At 36.1% G+C, this 18,506-nt stretch overlaps 1 protein-coding gene across 8 annotated transcripts in view; it reads left to right on the top strand.

Moving 5' to 3' along the window:
* Positions 1 to 18,506, top strand: part of USP8 (ubiquitin specific peptidase 8) — a 70,072-nt gene that overhangs the window by 17,350 nt on the left and 34,216 nt on the right. For 6 of the 8 annotated variants that reach the window (XM_084970360.1, XM_021095647.2, XM_021095635.2 and 3 more), the window contains 5 exons: positions 1,327 to 1,471; positions 8,280 to 8,365; positions 10,463 to 10,625; positions 12,665 to 12,707; positions 15,488 to 15,632. In XM_084970360.1, coding sequence (XP_084826486.1) covers positions 1,412 to 1,471; positions 8,280 to 8,365; positions 10,463 to 10,625; positions 12,665 to 12,707; positions 15,488 to 15,632 — 497 coding nt within the window. In that variant the 5' untranslated portion in view covers positions 1,327 to 1,411. Of the gene's footprint in view, positions 1 to 1,326; positions 1,472 to 8,279; positions 8,366 to 10,462; positions 10,872 to 10,938; positions 12,708 to 13,882; positions 14,449 to 15,256; positions 15,633 to 18,506 lie in introns of those variants that run through there. The other 2 variants (XM_084970367.1, XM_084970370.1) reach the window with 2 other exon arrangements.

Raw genomic sequence — 18,506 nt, 5'->3', positions numbered from 1 at the left:
CTGACCAACTTCATTATTAATCCATGTCTCAATCTTGGAGCACAGTTTGAAAAAATATAGGAAACAAGATAAACTGCTTTGTAAAAGTGAGTTATTGATAAAGTGTGTTGTATATAAGCTTTGGCACTACAGCTTGGTTGTCAAGCTTTCATTGTAAAGTGAATGAATTCCTCTTGCAGAAATGTCTGTTTTATTAAAGTCTAATTTCTTAAAGTCTTTCTAAAGACTCTTAAACCAAGAAAATGTCTTTAGAATGAATGCTGTGCAATCCTCAAATTATTTTACTGAAGTGGAAATTTTTTGTTTGCCCACACCTGAGGCATCTGGAAGTTTCTGGGCCAGGGACTGAATCCGAGCCACAGCTGCAACCTACACACCAGGCTGGGGATCCAACCACACCTCTGCAGCAACCCAGTCAGCTGCAGTCCAATTCTTAATCCACGGCATCACAGCAGGAACTGCTGAAGTGGAGTTTTAGGATATGTTTTTAGATTTTAAATCTCTTTTCCTTCCAGGACCAGTTAATCAGAGTGCACTTCTGTCGTTGTTTGGAAAACTCAAAGTAAAGATTCAACTCATGTCCCCTTCCCTGTGTCTAGTTTCTTGGATTTTTCTATGGAGAGAATTTTATATCATGGTTAGAAAGGAGTAAGGAGAATTGAAAATTATTTGTTTTAACGTTAAATATTTTAGCTCCCCCATTTCAATACAAGTAGTATGCAGCTATGTTTTTTAATTATAGAGATTATAGAGTTTGAATATTATATGGGTGCTGGAGGACCATTTCCCTCAAGCTTATTATCTATTGTAGCAAATCTTTTTTTTTTTAGGGCTACATCCACAGCATATGGAGGTTCCCAGGCTAGGGTTCAAATTGGAGCTACAGCTGTTGGCCTGTGCCACAGCCACAGTCACAGCAACACAGGATCTGAGCCGCGTCTGAGACCTACACAAGTCGCAGCATCTCGGGATCCCCAGTCCGCTGAGCGAGGCCAGGGATTGAACCTACATCCTCAGGGATTCTAGTCAGATTTGCTTCTGCTGCTATAAAACAAGAACTCCAATTGTAGCAAATCTTTAAAACTGAACTTAGAATGCATTTTGAACAGTTTGGTGACATAAAGAACTATGAAACATAGGTATTTGTAGCATAAGAGAGACTTTCATGTTGCATCCAAACATATCTAACTTTGTATCAGATCTGAAATAGTGCAGCCTAAATTATGAAATGTGTTTTATTGAAGTTCTCTGTGGACTTTATTCATGACTCCCCCTGCCTTCTCCCCAAGGTGAAGTGCTTTAATTCTTTTTTTCTCTAATTTTCAGTTATGTACAGAGTGCCCTGAAGATCTTCAAGACTGCGGAAGAAAGCAGATTAGATCGTGATGAGGAAAGGGCCTATGTGCTATATATGAAATATGTGACTGTTTATAATCTTATCAAAAAAAGGCCTGATTTCAAGCAACAGCAGGTACCTTTTATGTTTTTATTTGCTAAGTTAAAGTTATTTGCTCTATTTTTACACAATAGAACAATTGATTGCCTCTAAAATTTTTAATACTAAAATTTAAGTATCATGTAGCAGTGGGTTCAAACTTTTCTGCAGAGAAAAAAAGCAAAGACTTAGTTTCATTATTTGCAAATATGTATGTGTATATATACGGATACACACACACTCTGTATATACATACTTAAATTTGCCTTGGATTAACACAAGTTTATAGCAAAAATACAGACTCAGTTTTTTGTTGTAATAAGTCATTGCCAGGTCAAATGGAAGGTTCAGTTTACTCATGTATTAAATAAAAATCTAGCTCTGTTTGTAATTTTTCAAGAGTCAGTGTTTAGAAAACCATGACTCGAAAAGATACATGTACTCCAATGTTTATTGCAGCACTATATACAATAGCCAAAACATGAAAACAATGTACATGTCTATCAGCAGAGGAGTATATAAAGACAATGTGATGCACATACACAATGGAATATTACTCAGCCATCGAAAGGAAAGAAATAACAGCATTTGCAGCAATATGGGTGGACCTAGAAATTATCATGCTAAGGAAGTTAGTCAGACAGTGAGATAGCAACACCATATGCTGTCACTTACATATGGAATCTTAAAAAAAGACGCAATGAACTTTTTTGCAGAACAGATACTGACTCACAGACTTTGAAAAACTTATGGTTTCCAAAGGAGACAGGGTGGGGGATGGAAGGAATGGGCTGGGGGTTTGGGATAGAAATGCTATAAAATTGGGCTATGATGATTGTTGTACAACTGTAAATGTAATAAAATTCATTGAGTCATAAAAAATACCCAACACAATACTCCCATATATGTTAAACAATTAGTGAGTGCTAGTTACATCTGGATTTAAATACAGTTAGGATGTAGTTCAGAAGTTTGTCCGCTGTAGCCTGTGGCTGTTTTTATAAATAAAGTTTTACTTTAACATGGGGAAAAAAGTAAATGTTTAGTCACTTTTTTAATATGACAGCTTTTTATATTTAATTAACATTGTAGCCGTATTAAAGATCTCAGTTTGCAAAATTAATGTTGATCACTTCCATTTTTATCTTTTTTTTTTTTTTTGCCTTTAACCCGTTAAGCCAGATGTCTTCCAGTTTGCTGAAGTGTTGGGGGGTAGGTGTGAATGGATAAAGAGAGCTGATAACTAGGATAAGTGTTGCTTGAGAAAATGGTTGCATTTTTATTGCACAGAAACAGACAAAAGAAGAAAATAGAGACTGGGTTAAAGAAATGGGAGGAATATTGTGTTGGTAGTTCTCCCTTTACCTAGGAATGATCTTGCTACTGGAGAACAGCAGCAAAATACTGTCTATAGATTTCTTACCTGGTAGACAAGCCATTCTTGAATTAATTTTGAGACTTTTATTTCATTTATGGTGATAGAATTAGCTTGCCTCATTTAAATAGATTTATAGAAGTAAAAAAAAAGTTCTCTTACACTTTGAAGAGGGTAAGTTTTCTTATCCTTTTTTTTTTTTTTTTTTTTTTTTTTTTGTCCACAGTAGTATGACTGGTATAATTTTTTTGGGTTGTTGGTTAAGGGGTAACTTTAATGTTTTAGTTAATGATGATAAACCATTGCTCGTGTTTCTTCTTACCAGCAAAATTATGCTGATAATTTTTTTTTTGGTAGGTTTTGTTTTTTGTTTTGTCTTTTTAGGGCCGCATCTGCGGCATACGGAAGTTCCCAGGCTAGGGATCAAATCAGAGCTGTAGGCACCGCACAGCCACAGCAACACCAGATCCAAGTCATGTCTGTGACCTATACCACAGCTCACAGCAACAATGGATCCTTAGCGAGGCCAGGGATCGAAGCTGTGTCCTCATGGATTCATTTCCACTAAGCCATGATGGGAACTCCCTATGCTAATAATCTTTATGGGATTTTAGAATCTAGCTTTAGAAAGGTGCCTCCTGCATTTGGAGGTTCATCTTCCTGTCTACAAATGGCTGGATTGGTCTGGCCCCTTAAACATGTGTGGACATACTTATCTGCGATAGATTCAGAGGCCTATCTTTGATGATTTTTACAATAGCTGTTAAAAAGATACTGCTTTAAAAGAAGTATAAAAATACCAAAGTAAATATTTTTGAAAGATTTGCAGATTTGGAAAACTTTGGTAGTTCTGGTTTTTGCTGTTTTATATATTGTGGTAAGGCCAATTTTTTGTGTACTTGTTTAATTTCTGCTTTATTTTTCTAACTTGGTGTATACTTTTTTTCTTTGACAAGACTGGGAATGGTTTTTTGGCTTTTTTTTTTTTTTTAACTTGAGAAGTTTGGGAGTAAATTTTAATCAGTAAGACTTTTTCATTTCCACCAAGTATCCATTGAGTTTCCAAAGGGAGTATCTAGTTGAAAGTGGCAGGAGTTGTTTGGGTTAGGAAGCTCACTGCAAAGCCTCAGGTAACCCAGGTTGTTACTTCATATGCTGCAGATGTTCAGTCCCTGGTTCAGTAAAGAGACTGTTTCCATCTGCTCTGTCCACATCTGCTTTTCTCTTAGAACTGTTTTTTGTTTTGTTTTATTTAGCTCAACCTCTCCAGTGCACTTCAAGTATGTAAAGCATTAAATTTAGTAACTAGATATTTTCTGGTTTTTACCCTTCACATCAGGAAGGGACAGAATGTAATGTAATCAGCCTCCTTCAGAAGCTTATATTTTCACTTATTTTACACTATTTAAGATTTAGATAAAAGTTATTAATTTAACAAGCTCACTGTTTTGTTTTTTTTTTTTTTGTCTTTTTGCTATTTCTTTGGGCCACTTCCACGGCATATGGAGGTTCCCAGGCTAGGGGTCTAATCGGAGCTGTAGCCGCCGGCCTACGCCAGAGCCACAGCAACGCGGGATCCCAGCCACGTCTGCAACCTACACCGCAGCTCATGGCAACGCCGGATCGTTAACCCACTGAGCAAGGGCAGGGACCGAACCCGCAACCTCATGGTTCCTAGTCGGATTCGTTAACCACTGCGCCACGACGGGAACTCCCAAGCTCACTGGTTTTAAACATATTTATTGTTTACTCATTGAAAAAAATCAGTTTATGAACAAATTTTTCAGGGTTATCTGAAAAAGAAAGGAAGGCAAATATATTGAAAATATTAGGGAGTTCCCTGTTGGCCTGGTGGGTTAAGGATCTTGTTTTGTCACTGCTGCGGCTCAGATTGCTGCTGTGCTATAGGTTCATTTCCTGGCCCAGGAGCTTCTGCATGATTTAGGTGTGGCCCTCCAAAAGAAAGGAGTTATTATGATAGAAAAGTCTACATAAAATTAGAGTATTTTTAAATCTCCACGGCAGTCTTGATAATTAATCCTGAATATTACTAGTAAACCTTTTTGCTTGGGAAATAATGAGAATTGCTTGAATTTGTATGTTTAGGAGTAGGAAGGTTATACTTGGTAAACTTAAGAATCAAATGTTTTTAGTTATATAGGAATTGGACATTATTTCTATTCTGCCAATTGTTAATACTATTGAAATTTGGGGAAGAAATATACTTAATCCAACTGTGTTCCTTTAAGAGCAGAGAGAGAGATAATTATTGACAAGAAACCTTATTATTAGGAAGTGTCCTGGATGTTTGTAACAGGCATTCCCAAATAGTTTTTTTTTTTTTTCAGCATGTGAACAGGGTTAAACTGGGCTTTTTAATGACATCATGTCAAAAAATTACAAAACAAGTCATAGTATTTTTGGTTTTACTTTTTAAAAATTTGTTATTTTAGTTGATTTACAATGTTCTTTCAATTTCTGCTGTACAGCAAAGTGACCCATTTATACATTTATATACATTCTTTTTTTTTCACATTATTCTCCATCATGTTCCATCACAAGTGATTAGATATAATTCCCTGTGCTATGTAGCAGAATCTCATTGCTTATCCACTCCAAATGCAATAGTTTGCATCTACTACCCCAAACTGCCAGTCCATCCCACTCCCTCCCCTTCCCCCTTGGCAACCACAAGTCTGTTCTCCAAGTCCATGATTTTCTTTTCTGTAGAAAGGTTCATTTGTGCCATATATTAGATTCCAGATATGTGATATCATATGGTATTTGTCTTTCTCTTTCTGACTTCACTTAGCATGAGAGTCTCTAGTTCCATCCATGTTGCTGCAAATGGCATTATTTCATTATTTTTTATGGCTGAGTAGTATTCCATTGTATATATGTGCCACATCTTATTAACCATTCATCCATCAATGGACATTTAGGTTGTTTCCATGTCTTGGCTATTGTGAATAGTGCTGCAGTGAACATAGGGGTGCATATATCTTTTTCAATGAAAGTTTTGTCTGGATATATGCCCAGGAATGCTATTGCTGTGTCATATGGTAGTTCTATATTTAGTTTTCTGAGGTATTTCCATACTGTTTTCCATAGTGGTTGTACCAGTAGTTTGTTTTTATCAGAGAAATATTACAGTAATGATTAAATTTTGTTTTGTTAAATTTTGTTTTCCATTTAAAAAGTATTCAAGATTTCCCACTATGGGTTAAGAATCCAACTGCAGTGGCTTGAGTTGCTGGGGAGGCTTGGGTTCGATCCCCAGCCCAGTGCAGTAGGTTAAGGGATCTGATGTTGCTACAGCTATGGCATAGGTCAGAGCTGCAGTTCATATTCAATCCCTGGCCCAGGAATTCCCATATGCCGTGGGTATGGTTATAAGAAAAATAAAAAATACTGCTTTAGGAGTTCCTGTCATGGCTCAGTGGATTATAAACCCGACTAGTATCTGTGAGGATGTGGGTTTGATCCCTGGCCTTGCTCAGTGGGTTAAGGATCTGGTATTGCTATGAGTTGTGCCGTAGGTCGCAGATGCAGCTTGGATCCTGTATTGTTGTGGCTGCAGCTTAGGCTGGTAGCTACAGCTCCAATCCAACCCTAGCCTGGGAACTTTGATATGCCATGGGTGCAGTTCTAAAAAAAGCATACACACACAAAAAAATACTGCTTCAGTAGTCATGACATTGTAATAATGGGAGTAATTACAGTTTCCACTATGATTTTTAGTTGATATAATACTGAACAAACTATATACTTTTTTTTTTCTTTTTAGGGCCTCACTCATGGCATATGGAAGTTCCCAGGCTAGGGGTCTCATTGGAGCTGCATCTTCGACCTACACCACACCCCAGCTCATGGCAATGCCAGATCCTTAACCCACTGATGAAGGCCAGGGATCAAACCTACATCTTCATGGATAACTAGTTGGATTTGTTTATTCTGTGCCACAACTTGAAGTCCCAAACTATATTCTTTTATTAAAATTACATAATGAAAGATCTTTTTATTTATTTAGTCTTTAATCTAGAAGAGTAAAATCAACTAAAACATGATCTACTTTTAGGCTAGAAAGATGTATGATAGCTGCTATCAGCAAATTTATCATACTAGCTCTTCATGACTGCCTTTCAAAGAGCCAAAGATGGATATCTCTGACTTCCTGACCTTTTTTATTAACCTTTGATTATAATATCATTTGTGATGAACTGTGCTAGTAGGCTCTGTTTGCAAAGTTATAGTGATAAGTTGTGGAAAATTAGATCCTCACTCATCAGTCCACTACATGACTGTCATGTTGACCTAAGCTTGATTTGAAAACATCTCTGATTGCAGGACCTAATTATTGAGTGACTCTTAAGGAAGTGACTTATTAAAACTTTATTATGCTTGTTAATTAGTTATGTGCCAAATCTTGTGTATGTGTGTTTTAATGTAGACTATAGTATTTATTATTTTTTGTCATTTGATTTTTAGTTACTCAAGTTTTCCTCAAGTGTAAAACTTATTTTATGTATAAAGTGATTTGATTCCAGTTGGGAGGTAGGTAAGTATTGTAAAATATAAGTGGAAGGAAACATCTCAGTTTAAAACAAGTAAAATGAAACCTATCCTGTAGATTTATAAAAAATTTGCTTTAGGAGTTCCTGTCGTGGCACAGTGGTTAACGAATCCGACTGGGAACCATGAGGTTGCGGGTTCGATCCCTGGCCTTGCTCAGTGGATTAAGGATTCGGTGTTGTGGGTGAGCTGTGGTGTAGGTTGCAGACATGTCTTGGATCCCTCATTGCTGTGGCTCTGGCATAGGCCAGTGGCCACAGCTCCAATTGGACCCCCAGCCTGGGAATCTCCATATGCTGTGAAAGTGGCCCTAGAAAAAGGCAAAAAGACCAAAAAAAAAAAAAAAAAATTTGATTTACTGCTTCTGAGACTAAAAGGAAAAACTAACATTAAAAAAAAGTTTAGAAAATACTTTATTCTGTCGTAATTACATTTTTTGGTTTTGTTTAAAATTTTTTTCTTTTTTTTTTTTTTTTTTTTTTTGTCTTTTGTTGTTGTTGTTGCTGCTATCTCTTGGGCCGCTCCCGCGGCATATGGAGGTTCCCAGGCTAGGGGTTGAATCGGAGCTGTAGCCACCGGCCTACGCCAGAGGCACAGCAACGCGGGATCTGAGCCGTGTCTGCAACCTACACCACAGCTCACGGCAACGCCGAATCGTTAACCCACTGAGCAAGGGCAGGGACCGAACCCGCAACCTCATGGTTCCTAGTCGGATTCGTTAACCACTGCGCCACGACGGGAACTCCTAAAATTTTTTTCTTTATATTTTTTTTCTAATAGTAATGCTTTTATGTAAACTTCTGTTTACATTAAATGCCATGATTTTGTGTTTTTGGCATTAGTGTTATGTATAGTGGCCAGTACTAACAGTACAGAATGATTTTCCTATAATTTTAGGACTACTTTCTTTCAATACTTGGACCTGGAAACATCAAAAAAGCTATTGAAGAAGCTGAAAGACTCTCTGAAAGCCTTAAACTCAGGTACAACTATTATAAAATCTTTAAAAGAATGTAAACTTAAAAGATAAAAATAATATTTAGAATTTGTCCATTTCTGTCTGACCATACATATAATCCCAATTCCTAGGAAAAAGTCATATTAAGTAGGACACAAAACTTAAAATCTTTCGCTGTATCACATACATTATATTCAGGTGTTACTGTCACTATTCTTCACTGAATTTTTTTTTTTAATGTTTAGACTGATACATTGTTAAGATAAGTGTAAGTGTATTAACACTCAGGTTCAGATTTTTCTAAGTTTCTGACAAGATTCATCAGAAAAAGATAATATTCTCATATCTTCATGTTGGAATGTGCTACTGGACACTGGACTTACGGGAATGAAGTATTTAATGTTAGTTTTGACCTGCCTGGTTACAGAAGTTACATATGTTTCTTTAAAAAGATATAATTCTGATAATTGCCATGACTGGTTTACCAGGCTTATAAAATAATTAGAAATTAAAACCAGCATGTTTCAGTTTTTAGTCATTAGTCATTCTTTGACAAAATAAAAAGTGAACTATTTTTACTTCAAAAAAAATTTTTTTTCAGATATTGGTCTTGTAACTTCAGTATTTCTTTTCAAATAGTGGCCTTGTAACTTTCGTATTTTTTTCTTAATGACTATTCAGTACTTGGATCAATTAACTGTTATACAGGTTTTCTCCTGCTATCTGAAAATAAAGTGTTCTATGAAACCTTACCAAAGCCAAAATGGCATAAGGCAAAGAAGGAATTACCTTAGGACACATCTTGCTACTGGATGCACAAAATAAATTGAGATAAAACATAGATGTTCACAGACAAAGTTCAAAGCTATGGCAGTTTGGAGTTCCTGTCGTGGCACAGTGGAAACAAATCTGACTTTCATCCATGAGATCACAGGTTGCATCCCTGGCCTCACTCAGTGGATTAAGGATCCGGCATTGCTGTGGCTGTGGTGTAGGCCGGCAGCTCTAGCTCCGATTGGACCCCTAGCCTGGGAACCTCCATATGCTGTGGGTCTGGTCCTAAAAAGACAAAAAAAAAAAAAAAATGCTATATCTGATTTTGAAATTTAAACTAATTTACATCAGTAGAAAGTGAGAGAAACAGTGGCAGAGAGGGGGAAAAAAACGCTTTGGCAGTTTAGTAGTGTAGTTCCTGGGAAAGGAGCCCACAGTGCCACTCTCATTGCTCAGGGTGCTTTGCTGCTTCTCTAACAGCTGGCTACAAAACAACCGCTAAAGGCTGTTTTCACTTTTCACCTTTTTTCCATATATGAAAATCCTCTTCAGATTTCTGCCAGTTAGTGAAAACAGATATTGATGTAGGTCTTTTGTAAAAGATGCAGTGGTATAAAAGCAAACTTTGAAAAACAGGGATACCTGTTTACATCTTTGCTTAACTTTGTCTTTACCTAGAAATCGTCTTTTTCAACTAATATCTTCCCTTGGTCCTTCCCAGAATTACTAATCTTGGGGCCCGGTGAAGTCATTTAGAATCTTTGTTCTCTTTCTCCTTTAGCCAGTTAATCAACTAAGTCGAATAGAATTTCTCCTAATCTTTGGGTTATCCATTATTAACTGTTTTCTCTTAGATTGCCTAATTTTCCTTAATCATGTTACTACTAGCAATAATCATGTTTTTTATTCCTCTCTTTGGGGCTTTAGATTCTTTCATTTAATTATTATCTGTACTTTTTTGTATTTTGAGCCACTTTATAAGTAAATAAGGCTTTGTAGTTAATTTCAGGATTTTAGGATTAGAAATCCTTTGAAAAGGAAATTGCAGCATATTTGAATCTTTAAAAGGTTGAAATCTGTGGGAGTAGAAGAGCAAAAAGAACAATAAACAACTTCAGCTTGAGAGCATAGAGTTTGTTTTCAAGACTTTTAAGAAATTTGAAATAAATCTATAATAAGTGCGTTTATGAGTTATGATTTGTAATGGAGCACTGGCAGTGTTGGATTTCAATTGGAGGGAAAAAGAATGCAGGCATAAAATACCCCAAGGTAGGGTATCAATTTTATGAAACTGGAAATCCTTTACTTTCCACCATCATGCCAATAAAGAAATTCTTTTTTCAACTAGATATGAAGAAGCTGAAGTTCGGAAAAAACTTGAAGAAAAAGACAGACAGGAGAAAGAGCAGCTGCAGAGACAGAAAAGGCAGGAAGCAGGAATTGAGGATGGTGGCACATCAGCAAAAAGTTCTTTGGAAAGTGTATTGGATTCCAAAGACAAAACCCGAAAGGTATTTCATATTTATTCTGAGAGATAAAAAGACTGATTTTTTTTGTCAGATAATTTGTTTAAGAAGAGTTGAAGTACCACTACATCATTCTTTCAGGCAACAAGGATAAAGTTTAATGTGTTTTTACTAGAAATTGAATTAATAATTTTAGCTTTAGTTGATTTCAGGTTTTTCATGGTACTTTTACAGAAATATATTGTGTGAATTCATTAGTTTTTAGCAGTCACTGTAGACTTGACTAGAGCAGTGGAAAGAGCGTTTGGGCTGTGAATTCATTAGTTTTTAGCAGTCACTGTAGACTTGACTAGAGCAGTGGAAAGAGCGTTTGGGCTGTGATTCAGTATATCTGAGTTCTGGTGCTATGTCACATCTTGCTTAACTGTTTTGGGACTCAGTTTCTTCATTGGCCAAAATGAAGATCTTGAAATAGATGATCTTTAAGGACTCTCCTTTCTAATAAGTGTAATTTACCTTAGGGAAAGTTTGGTATACTATTTATTTGGTGCCAAACTTTCTATTTCTGGGGTCACATTCTCTCCACTCTGCTTTTTCCTCTTTTCTCTGCCATAGTTCCCCCTTCATCTTTTCTTTTCCTCCCCTTCCATTTTGTTCAGCCGCTACTTGTAGTATTTTTAGCTACATCATTTGTTTACCAAAAACTGTTAGTGATTCAATGTGTACCTGCCAGCTATCCATTCCTATATCTCCCTCCCTTCACCTCCTCAGAAACTATTCTTTCTAAAAGATAATTCCTTCTGCACTGTTGAAATTCATGGAAAGGTTTCTGCTTTATTTTTTTTAAAGCATTTAGTAGCTTTCAACTATCATTTGTATGTGAATCATTATTGATTGTGTTAGAAGTAGTGGTTGAGCTGCTAGTGACATTGGGCTAGGCACTAGGTAAAAGGAAGTGAAGAGGTCTAGTCTTTTGATTTTAGGAGCTCATGACATAAGATAAATAGTACTGCCTTAGATGTTCATTTATAGGTCAAATGGCTGATGATATAAAAAAATAACAAATTCCAAAGAACTGTATGAAAGGGACTTTTAAATTTCTTCATTTTGTTGCCTTTTCAGCAACAGGGCAAACTGCCTTTTGTTACTTTTACTTGTGTTTAGCATTTTTATATTGAAAAGAGAATACAGTTAAACCCTGTTACCCAACTCTAATAATCTTCCAACATTTGCTATATTTTTTATCTATACCTCTTCCCTTTTCAAAGCAAATTCCAGACAACATATCATTTTACCCCTAAATATTTGAGTATGCATCTCAAAGGAACATTATCGTAATAACCACAGTGCTGTTTTCTTACCTCACAAAATTAGCAATAATTCCCTTATGCAAGCTAAAACCCCATTTGTATTCAAAACTCACCCACATGTCTCATAATGATTTTTTAGAGTTGATATGTTTGAATCAGGATCCAAACGAGGTCCACTCATTGTCAGAGGATGCAGTATCTCTTAAGTCTCTATAGCATTCTCTACTTGAGTCTCCCTCTCATTTTTCACTTCCTGTATTTGACTTTTTAGTACTGAATCAGTTCAGAAAAATGAACCACATTTCACATTTATCTGATTGCTTCCTCCTTGTGTCACTTAACTTGTTCTTCTGTCTCCCATATTTACTGTAGGCTGGAAGTTCAACCTAAAAACTTAATTGGATTATCTTGGTTAGGAAATGCACATTTATAAAACTTTGTATTACTTCATTTTTCTTTATTTCTGTAATGTAGGACACTGAAGGGGGTGGCCAGAATTTTTATTTCGTAAGAAGTACTCTCTTGTTAAATATTAAATTTCTGTAACAGTGTGTGCTTTTAAATTATATCTGACCTTTAACTGAGGAAAATTTTGAGGAAGGGACATGATTGTGATATGCTGCTAGTTATTTTAGCTCTTATCAGAATAACCTGATACTGCCATAACTGTTCATCTCTATGTTTATAAAATGCTAGCACTCTGCACACTTCATTTCCTAGATTTTCAGTTTCAAAGAAATATTAAAGTTGAAACTTTTTTTCCCTATGAAATAGATAAATGGTGAAAAGAGTGAAAAAAATGAAACTACAGAGAAAGGTAAGTGTGTTCAGAAAGAGGGAGTTCTTTTAGGTTATTATTGAGATCTTTTAATCAGAATAAGCTTCAGATTTTACATACTGAGATTCTGAACATTGTGTCTGATCTATGTGTGAGCTTTATCATTTTTCCTAGCCTGTACAATTATACTGAAAATGTATTATATTCTCTGTGTACATATGGGGAATAATTATGGTAATATACATTTGAAAACATCAGAATCATAGATGGCGTCTGTCATTGTTGTTTGTTTTTTTTTTCCAAGATGTAGTTTAGAGAAGTGCTTAAGGGCATGGACTTTCAGAAGTCAGACTGCCTAGGTTTGAGTATAGGCTCCTCTGAGTATCCATGTCATCTTGAGCTTATTACTTCACCTCTCCACTTTAATTTTCCCATTAGAGGTGGGAATAATAATTCTATCTATTTTATAGGTTATTGTGAATATTGGTTAATGTATGTGAAACTCTTGGAACACAGTAAACTTTGTATAAGTATTAACTGTTAGTACTTATGACTCTCAGCTGTAGACTTAATTTTTTTCTTTTTTTCTTTTTTCTTTTTTTTTTTTTTTTTTTTTGCTTTTTTAGGGCCGCACCTGCAGCATATAGAAGTTCCCAAGCTAGGGGTCAAATCAGAGCTGCAGCTGCTGGCTACATCACAGCCATAGCAAGGCCAGATCTATGACCTACACCACAGGTCACAGCAACACCCCAGATCCTTAACCCACTGAGCTGGGCCAGGGATGGAACCTGCATCCTCATGGATACTAGTTGGGTTTGTTACCGCTGAGCCACAATGGGAACTCCTAGACTTTATTAAAAGCGTTTTCACTCCCCTCCGAAAAAAAAATCTAGGGGGTCCCATTGTGGTTCAGTGGAAACAAACCCGACTGGTATCCATGAGGACAAGAGTTCAATCCCTGGCTCCCCTCAGTGGGTTCAAGGATCCAGCGTTGCCATGAGCTGTGATGTAGGTTGCAGATGCGGCTCGGATCTAGTGTTTCTGTGGCTGTGGTATAGACTGGCATCTGCAACTCCAGTTCATCCCCTAGCCTGGGAACCTCCATATGCCTCAGGTTTGGGCCTAAAAAAGCAAAAAACAAACAAACAGATAAAAAAAACCAAATAATTTGCATGTCATCCATATGCCGATGCTTAAATATTAACTTAAATATTAGTTGTATGTAACACTAAAATTAATTACCTATTTAAAATATTGCCATACAATAATTTAAAAAATAAAACTGAGTGTAGTAAGATACCTTCCTAAAAGCTGTTACCAGTTCATTCTAAGATTAGTTTTTTTCCACATGTTCTTTTGTGTGTTACCCTGTGTTACACTCCTTGGTGGTTTGTTCTCTACTTGAGACTATTTTGTTGTCAAAATGATCTTGATGGTTGTTAGGGAAGTATGGTGATTATTAGCAACTGGGTATTTTAGTTTAGGAGATGGTGTGACTGTGTTTTTCTCATAGCTCACTGATCGAACAGTTCTTACCATACTTACACTTCCTTGCAGGGCTCTTTCCCCCCCCCCCCCACTTTTTTTGGACTTGCCCCTGGCATGTAGAAGTTCCTGGACCAGGGAGCAAATCATGCTCCAAGCTTCCTTATAGTGCTTTTTAATTTTTCACCTCAAGTGGTAGAAGCTGATAGGCTTAAGGGGCCCTGTGATCCTTGCATGAGAGCAGCCATAGACAGTATGTAAACAAATGAGTATAGCTGTGTTCCATTGAAAACAGGTGGCCATAATTTGCCAACTTCTGATGAAGAACTCAAATAACAAGCTTCTGGCTTATTACTCTAGGAAATCTGCAGGTTTTTCAGATAGCTCCATAAGACCCCATGGAGACTTTTAAAGAAGAATTTAGAACCTTTCAAGAATTTTTCAATGGGAGTTCCCATTGTGGCTCAGTGTTTAACAAATCTGACTAGGAACCATGAGGTTGCAGGTTCGATCCCTGGCTTTGATCAGTGCATTAAGGATCCAGCATTGCCGTGAGCTGTGCTGTAGGTTGAAGACGCGGCTCAGATCCTACGTTGCTGTGGCTCTGGCCAGGCCGGCGGCTACAGCTCCGATTAGACCCCTCACTCTGTAAGCTCCATATGCCTCGGGTGCAGCCTAAAAAAGACAAAAAAAAATTTTTTTCAATGATCATTGTTTCTTCTGGTTGACATTTCTCAAATGGCTTAATTTTTTTAAATAGAATATTTTCATGAGACACATACTGGTTTATTTTATGGAACAACAGAGCCAACACCTGATGTAATTATAACTTCACCAACAACTTTTGGTATTTTTAAGCCTTTATAAACAAAGTATCGAACTAGTTTTTTGTTGTTGTTTTTGCTTTTTAGAGCCGCACCTGTGGCATATGAAAGTTCCCAGGCTAGGGGTCTAATTGGTGCTACAGCTGCCAGTCTACATCAGAGCAACACAATGTGGGATCCAAGCTGCATCTTCAACCTACACCACAGCTCATGGTAATGCTGGATCCCTAACCCACTGAGTGAGACCAGGGATTGAACCTGCAACCTCATGGTTCCTAGTTGGATTTGTTTCCACTGGGCCACTACGGGAACTCCTAAACTAGTTTTTTGATAAATGTCAGAAACCTAAATTATATTTGATATTATATATAAAAGATAATAAATAATGTGATGGAATAGCAAGTATATGACACTTCTAGGAAAAGTTTATGCATATCCTGTGTTTAGTGATATGATTGCTCACAGAACTGTATGTTTCTTGTCACTTATACTGTATCTCTTGATTTCAAGGAGCAATCACAGCAAAGGAGCTATACACAATGATGATGGATAAAAACATCAGCTTGATTATAATGGATGCTCGAAGAATGCAAGATTATCAGGATTCCCATATTTTAAATTGTCTCAGTGTTCCTGAAGAAGCCATCAGTCCAGGGTGGGTCATCATGTGTTTAGATACAATAGTAAACTTTGGTCAGTAGTAAATGTTACTATTTAAATAGCATCCAAGCTAAATGTGATAAAGTAGACTGTCTTTTCCTGTTGACCTTTTCATTCTTTGCTCCTAGTGTCACACCTTACTCTTTCTGAAGGGTAGTGTAAAGGGCATTCCAGTTTGGCTATTTTTTCCTGTCTGTGGCATCTGGAGTCTTACTAAAAGAGAAATGAAATTGCCTTTGTGTGTCCTCTAACCCCAGGTGTTTTTTGGCTAATTCCTCCTGCTATTTTTTTTATTTATGAGCTTTGTGAATCATATGAACCAAATTGACTAAAATTGTGAACTAGTTAAATTGTTTTCTATTTTGAAATTCCCCATACTGTTACCTGTGGTAAAAGAGTACACAAATACTTTTTTGAAGAAGAAACAGGATAGCTTAAGAAAAAGTATAGGCTCTAAAATCAGACTATATTCAGAATATATATATATATATATATATATATATATGACTCTTATTAGCTACATAATTCTAACTAGTGACCTATCCTCTCTTTAAGCCCATGTTTCCATCTTTGAAATGGGGATAATAATAGTACCTAGCTCAGAAATTTTGAGAAGTATATTTATTTATTTTTTTTAAGCCCTTTTTTTTTTTTTGTCCATACTTGCAGCATGTGGAAGTTCCAGGGCCAGTGATTCAACCTGCCCCCAAGCCACAGCAGTGACAATGTAAGATCCTTAGTCCACTGTACCACTAAGGGAGTTCCTTGAGATGTTTAAATGAGAAATTTTATATACACACCTAGTTAGCATAGTGCCTGGAGCTAGTAAAGAGTTACTAAAAAATAACTTTCTTTTTGATAAGAAGGCCTTTAACCTATGAAATAATTTAAAGATACTTGCATGGATGTATTGTATATTAGAAACTGTCATACTAGTGACAGGGCTAAAACATCAGATCCAGGGCTATTTTCACTATTATAAAAATTGCATAACTCTCTAGGTCTTTGTTTGTGAGACTGGATTAGTTAAAATCTGTGATCATTCCAGGACTAACTTCAATAACCTTAAAAAGATATATTTTTAAAGTAATAAAATTTACATAGTTTTTGGTGCATTGCCAAGGCTTGATAAATGTTTGACCTAAAGAATAGAATGCTTTGTAAACATGCTATTTAAAAGTGAGATTAGAGGGCAAAGTCTAATCAAGTAAGTGTGAATGTATTTCCAGGATTTGAAAAAACAAAGTTATAATTAATATTTTGGTGGTTTAATCCATACTAACAGAAAGCTGGTAGTTTTTATTGAGTTTATTTTTTTATTTCTGTTTTTTTTTTCTGTTTTTTCTGTTTTTCTGTTTTTTATTTTTTTATTTCTGTTTCAGTCCTTCTGAGTTAGTTAAATTAAGCCTCAATTTGAAGCTACATTCCTTTTAGTATTTATTAATCTCCCTTTCTTGCCATAAAGCAGACCTCAGGGCTTTCGGTAGGCAATAGTATCTGCACTTAGCTGATGGTGGAAACTGTATTACTAGTTTTTCATTGTTTGTTTTAAATTTTTAATACAGTATAGTATTTATAAAGAACTACTGTGCTAAGCATTCAGCCCAGTGAATTTTCAAAAACTGGATGTAGCCATTTATCTAGCACCTGGACCAAGACACTGAACATTACCATTTTGTGTCTGTCTTGTACTTGATCGTATGTTTGCAAGTCATATATATTATTGTGTGTAGCTATAATTCATTTATCATTGATATATGCTGATCTATTATGTGAACAAAGCATAATTTACTGTTCTATTCTTTTTACTTTTAGGGTTATCCTTTATTTATTGGATATGATGCTGTTTTCCAGTGTATTTAGGGATATAAATTTTCCTGTTAAAATAAATTTAAGTAAAGTATCACTTTCAATTAAATAATTAAATTAAACACAGTAGACAACATAGAGCAAAATTGCAGCATCTTGTGAAGGCGATACAGGAAAGACTGAAGTTTGGAGAATATTGACATTATTGTTTTCCAAACTAGTATTATGCAGGATATTAATCTTTTTTTTTTTTTTTTTTTTTGCCTACTTGTCTTTTTAGGGCAGCAGTCTCAGCATATGAAGGTTCCCAGGCTAAGGGTCAAATCAGAGCTGTAGCCACCTGCCTACAACACAGCCACAGCAACTCAGGATCCGAGCCACATCTGCAACCTGCACCACAGCTCATGGCAATGCTGGGTCCCTAACCCACTGAGCAAGGCTGGGGATCGAACCTACATCCTCATGGATGCAGGTTGGGTTCGTTAACTGCTGAGCCATGACGGGAACAATGCAGAATATTAATCTTGAGTTTTTAGACAAAGTGTATTTAAGCACATATATCCTTAGAGTCAGAAGTTGTCCTGAAAAATATTATGTTTCAGTTTTTTTCATTTTTCATTGGCTAAGTATCCTCATGTCTATATATCAGGTAGGAATTATTATGAAACAGTATTTTATTTTTTTCTTTATTTCCTAGAAAATATAGTAACCAACATTATTATATAGAATAGGATTTTTTCACCTTAAATTATTTAAACCATTAGTTTTACTTAGAATATAGTTTTCACCAGTCCTGCCCAGTTTGCCAGTATCACCAGTTAAATATTGAAATGACTCATGTGCTTTTCTAGGAATAATATGGAGTTCCTGCCTGGGAGAGCAAACATGTATTATTTATTGTCATTAAGCAGGTATTTTTTGAGCACTAACTATGATCTAAGTTACTGTGCTGGGGCTAAATCATTGAACAGACAAAAATCTTTGCTTCATTTAGCTTAAACTTTAACAGGGAGGTGGAATAGGTGAGATAGACTGTAAACCATAAAATATATGTCTGCTG

Source organism: Sus scrofa, chromosome 1 (genome assembly GCF_054392235.1).
Source record: "Sus scrofa isolate SSC_HxYL_T2T_F1_AM1 chromosome 1, Sscrofa_HxYL_maternal_Yorkshire_Landrace_v2.0, whole genome shotgun sequence".
Lineage (NCBI taxonomy): Eukaryota > Metazoa > Chordata > Mammalia > Artiodactyla > Suidae > Sus > Sus scrofa.
Note: the sequence above shows the minus strand (reverse complement) of the source record. Positions and strands in the feature narration are given on the sequence as shown.